Here is a 4,816-nt window from a genome sequence, read left to right as displayed (position 1 = left end):
AGATGGAGGGTCGAGGACGTCAATCCGACACCTGGCTTGTGCAAGAGCAAGTGCGCCTGGACAAGCCGTCCCCAGCTCACAGTTTGCACTGGCCATGACCGCGGCCCACTACCCCACACACCCCCTACACCCTCACCCCCCCACACACACACACTCACATCCACGTAACCGTCCTCCGCTAACCTGATGTCCCCGCATCCATCGTATCGCAGGGTGCTGCGGCAGCAGACGTTTGGGTCAACGCGCGTTGACTTTGTGCTGGAGAGGGAGGGCGGCGGCCTGCTGCTGCTCGAGGTGCGGCGCCGCCGCCACTGTGCGAGGTCGTGCGCCGCCACGCAACGTGGTCGCTTTGTGATGGCGAGCACTGCCTGCTGTTGATTTGCCGGGTGACGGGGTATTGTGGTGCGGCATGATGTGGCGCTGTGTGAAGTCATGCATGTGGGGAGGGAACCAAGCGCCAGCAATCTCTCCTGAGCCAAGGGGCTGACGTTTCTGGGCGTTTCGCTGGTGGACCGCGGTGCCACAAGGGGGCAGGGGCGCGGGCGAGCGCACGAGACGGGGGCGGACGCAGGCCCTGCTGTTGTGCGGTTTGACGGGCAGCAGAACAGCAGTGAGCATTTGCGTCCAGGATCCGGGATTGAGGAACGGCTGTGTGGCGCGCTTGGAAACCCTCTACCCCGCCGCTCCTGCTCACCCCGTCCGCGTCCCATGCATTCCCCAGGTGAAGAACGTGGTGTGTGCAGACTACCCAGATGGGGGTGTCCCTGAAGGCAGGTCCAAGGTAGGCTGTGCTTCTGCTGTAGGCCCGCCTCACTCTTCGGTCCTGTGGGGGTTCGCATTCTCAACCTATGCGTACACACCTCCAGTCTCAATGTTCATTGGGCCCCCAAAAACTCATGAGTGGCCAGCAAAATCAAACCCCTGACCTCTATCGCTTTCTGCTATTTCCACTGTACCCGCTCTGTTCTCGTAACCGCCTCCCCAACAGGTTGGCGTCTACACGTCACCAGCCAAGCCCTACGTTCGCACCGCGATCTTCCCCCACGGCGCCCAGAAGAAGGCCATCGGTGTCGTGTCAGACAGGTGGGGCGCGGCGCTCGCTGCCCTCAATCAGCCATCAAAAATCACCAGGGCAAAACCATTCGTGCTGCTCTCATGTATAATTTGAATTGAGCGCCTTGAAGGCGGCCCCCCTGGCAGCAGCCTTGGCTCTGGGCGCGACAACACCGCGCGCCGCCCCATCAGCAGCCCTCCCCTTGCGCCTCACCTTGCACTCCGGCGTTGCTGATGATGCCACCGTGACCTCATGGCCTCTGTTGGCTGCTCTTGTATTCATGCTGCTGCGTTTGTTATTGTGCTGCACCGTCCCAGAGCCATCAAGCACCTGCATGAGCTCACGCTACTGCAGCGCCAAGGGGCAGTCCAGCCGCCGCCGCGGCTCGCGGCCGCGCTCAGCAGCGGCGGCGGCGGCGGCGGCGGTGGCGGCAGCGGCGTGACCGTCGACGCAGACGGGCGGGTGCCTGCGCAGGCGGCTGTGCTGTTTGTGGTCAACAGGTGGGCACGGCCGCCCCAAACGCCCCGGCCGCATGGCACGGAGAGGCTGGCAATGGATTAGCTGGCATTGGATTACTGGAGGAAGGGCGGCGGCTGGTGTTGAGCTGATTCCCGCAACAAACACTCACTCAGTTGATGCCGTGACTCCTGATCATGGAAACCCTGCGCTGCCCTCAATAACAACGGAAGCGCCGGCAGCCAGCACACACACTTGCGCCGCACGTCCATCTCTCGCCCCCCGCATCCTCTGCCCCTCGCATTCACCCCAAACTCCCCTTTTGTGCACGCAGGCCCGACTGCGAGGCCTTCCGGCCCTGCCACGAGGCGTGCCCCATGCTGGCGCGCGTGCTGCGCAGGGCGGAGGACGCGGGGGTGGCGGTGCTGGCCTACTCAATTGACTGGGAGGTGAGGGGGCGCGGGGGGCGGCTGTAATGATAGCGCGCAGGGGTAAGGGCGGTGCTAGCCTTCAAATGGGCTGCAACGTGCCTGCTGCAGACGGTGTGAACCGCAGGTACTTGCACTCAAGAGTGAGGCCCGCTCATGTTCGTGCGCATGCATCACAAACACTCACACAATCATACACACATACACACACACACACGCGCGCGCGCGCGGCGCGTGCACGCACGCACACACAAAACATGCACGTACTCGTGCGCAACATGCCATCCGCTGTCCCCGCCCAGGGCGGCAAGGCGTTCTGGGGGCGGCGGCTGCCCGTCGTGTATGGCGCTGACGTCAGCGGCGCTGACGTGGACGAGGCCCACTTGGCTCGCGTCCTGGAGTTCAACGCAACTGACCCCCGCACCCACTGGAAGGCGGACAGGCGGTCCCCCAAGACCTCCCCCGCAAAACCCGCCAAATCAAAGGCTGCCGAAACGACTGCAGAGGCAGAGGCTATCGAGGCTGCGGCGCCGGAAGTTGAGGAGTCTCCGAAGCCAAAAGGCAAGAGGAGGGCCGCCAACGCAGGCAAGCATGGGGAGGCGGTGGCGGCTGGCATCGAGGAGGAGGGCGGCGGAGCGGCAGCTGGCGGCATCGGGGGCGCGAAAAAGCGCGGTTCGAAGAGGGCGGCGGCAGCAGCAGGCACGCCCGCACCGGCGACGCCCGAGCAGCCGGCGCGGCGGCGGGGGCGGGCGGTTGCGAGCGACGGCGGAGCTCTGCTTGATGGCGGTGGGCCGGCTGCTGCCGCGTCAGGCTCGCGCGCCAAGCGCACGCGCACACGCGCGTGACAGTGACTATTGATGGTGGTCTCTTCTGGGCATTTATGGCTTGGGCGCTGTCCTCATGTCCTTCAAACACCAAGTCACTGCCTAATCTGCACTTACAAATGCTGCCTGTCCTGTCTGATTATCCTCCATCTGCATGATGCACACACATATATTTGCGAATGTCTAATTACCTCACACCGGCTGGCAACCACCACTGCATTTCATGACCGCATGAGTCATCATCACGCACTCTCCAAGAGCGGTGGCCCCCTCCGCTGGAATCCCGCTGGTCCTTGGATGGCAAATGGCACGACGATCTGCCGCAGCGCCCGCTGCGGCAGCCGGCCCCCGCCCAGCTCCTCGAGTTCGCCCCATGCCCGCACCGCCCGTTTCGCACCCCACGTCCGCACCGACCGTGGACCAGACGGCAAGACGGTTGCACAGGAGGCGCAACTGCGCCAAGCTGGAAAAAGAACAACCACAAACAAAAGGGACAGCCCGGCATCCACCAGCGGGCGGCCACGACGGCAGGCGGCCCCTGACGGCAGCCCTGGGTCGCGCAGCTTCCCTGCAGCTTCCTGCGCCCTCAGCTGTAGTAGTTCTTCGTGATCTTCTTCTTGGCGCTGACCGCGCCGATGCCCTCCACGAAGTCTTCGTGGTTGACCTCGGTGCCGTCCCGCCGCAGCGCCAGCATGCCCGCCTCCACGCACACGGCCTTGAGCTGAGGAGGAGGGGGGTGGTTGGGCGGGTGGTTGATAGTTGTGTGGGGGTGTGTCGGCATGAGAGAGAGTGTGTGTGTGAGTGTTGGAGGGGGAGTGGAGAGTGCGTGTGTGTGTGCGTGTGCGTGTGTGTGTGTGTGTGTGTGTGTGTGTGTGTGTGTGCGCGCGCGCGCGCGCATGTGCGCGCGCGTGCGTGCGCGTTGAAGGGAGTGTTGTGAGGGCGACTCGACGCGACCAAGACCAAGTGCCCCTGGGAGCCGCAGTCGAGCGAGCGCAGCGCCTGTGGACCAGGGGGTCGGCAGCGAGACGACCCAGCAGGCCCAGGCTTTGGACCATGTTACGCCGTCGGTATTCATCAGCATGCACTTAGGCCAATGGAGAAGCTTGTTGATGGCAGGGCCTGTCAAGCAAGTCGCTTCAGCCTGCCACGCTCAAAGTGCAAAGGGGATGGCGCGACCCTCCGCTCGCCCCACCTGCGCCGCGTTGAAGTCGTCCGAGCTGCGCGCCAGCTCCTCAAAGTTCACGTCAGAGCCCACGTTCATCTTGCGGCTGGAAGGGGGGGGGCGCGGCGGGGGGGTGGGCAGTCGTTGAACTTTGGCATCAAGGTTCGCGCGGTGCCAGGGGAGAGGTTCGGCAGCGGTATAGACCGACATATAGGGTACCCCGGCCTTCAACATACAACCAAACACACGCACATACAATCGTACACACACACATCAACACAAACACACACACACACACACATGGCAACGACACACCCAAACACAATACACACACACACAGAGACAATGCACTCACGCATACACACCATCACCACAACCCCCCCAGCCCCACCTGTGAATCCGGATGATCTTGGCGCGCGCGTCCTCTGTGGGGTGGGGGAACTCGATCTTCCTGTCCAGCCGCCCGGACCGCAGTAGAGCGGGGTCAAGGATGTCCGCGCGGTTGGTGGCCGCGATGACCTGGCGGCGGTTGATGGCGGTTGGCGGTCGCGGGGCGGCGGTTCCGGTTTTGAAGGGTGTGTGTGTGTGCGAGGCGTGCAGGGATGCGCTGGGGCGCAGTGACATGGACAGGCTTGGCCGCTGCTTGGGCCCGGAGGGATCTGGCAGGCTGGCGAACTGGATTGATGGGGAGACGAGGCCAGGCTCAGGAGGCGCGATGTGGAAGCAGAACGGTGATGGGCCATGGAAGCAAGGCCGTGCCTCCAGCCACTGTTCCAGGAATACGCTACCGGTCCCAGCTCCGCGCTCCCTCAAGCGCCCCGCTCATTCACACGGCACCCGCCCTCGCGCCCCCGTGCGCCGCCGCCGCAACTTCACGCGCGCCCCAATCTCC

At 64.2% G+C, this 4,816-nt stretch overlaps 2 protein-coding genes across 2 annotated transcripts; one reads left to right on the top strand and one right to left on the bottom strand.

The window, feature by feature from the left end:
• Positions 1-186: 186 nt before the first annotated feature.
• MNEG_14078 (hypothetical protein) lies at positions 187-2,783 on the top strand (the record flags this gene model as incomplete). Its single annotated transcript, XM_014037451.1, has 6 exons — positions 187-294; positions 722-781; positions 989-1,083; positions 1,372-1,554; positions 1,845-1,959; positions 2,241-2,783. The coding sequence occupies 6 exons, from the start codon at positions 187-189 to the stop codon at positions 2,781-2,783; spliced, it is 1,104 nt and encodes a 367-aa protein (XP_013892905.1).
• Positions 2,784-3,348: 565 nt separating this feature from the next.
• MNEG_14077 (putative 26S protease regulatory subunit 6A like protein) lies at positions 3,349-4,548 on the bottom strand (the record flags this gene model as incomplete). The annotated part of the gene is made up of 4 exons (XM_014037450.1): positions 3,349-3,483; positions 3,717-3,761; positions 3,955-4,030; positions 4,316-4,548. The coding sequence occupies 4 exons, from the start codon at positions 4,546-4,548 to the stop codon at positions 3,349-3,351; spliced, it is 489 nt and encodes a 162-aa protein (XP_013892904.1).
• Between the last annotated feature and the right edge of the window lie 268 nt (positions 4,549-4,816).

Source organism: Monoraphidium neglectum (assembly GCF_000611645.1).
Source record: "Monoraphidium neglectum strain SAG 48.87 unplaced genomic scaffold scaffold04240, whole genome shotgun sequence".
In the NCBI taxonomy this organism is placed as follows: domain Eukaryota; kingdom Viridiplantae; phylum Chlorophyta; class Chlorophyceae; order Sphaeropleales; family Selenastraceae; genus Monoraphidium; species Monoraphidium neglectum.
Note: the sequence above shows the minus strand (reverse complement) of the source record. Positions and strands in the feature narration are given on the sequence as shown.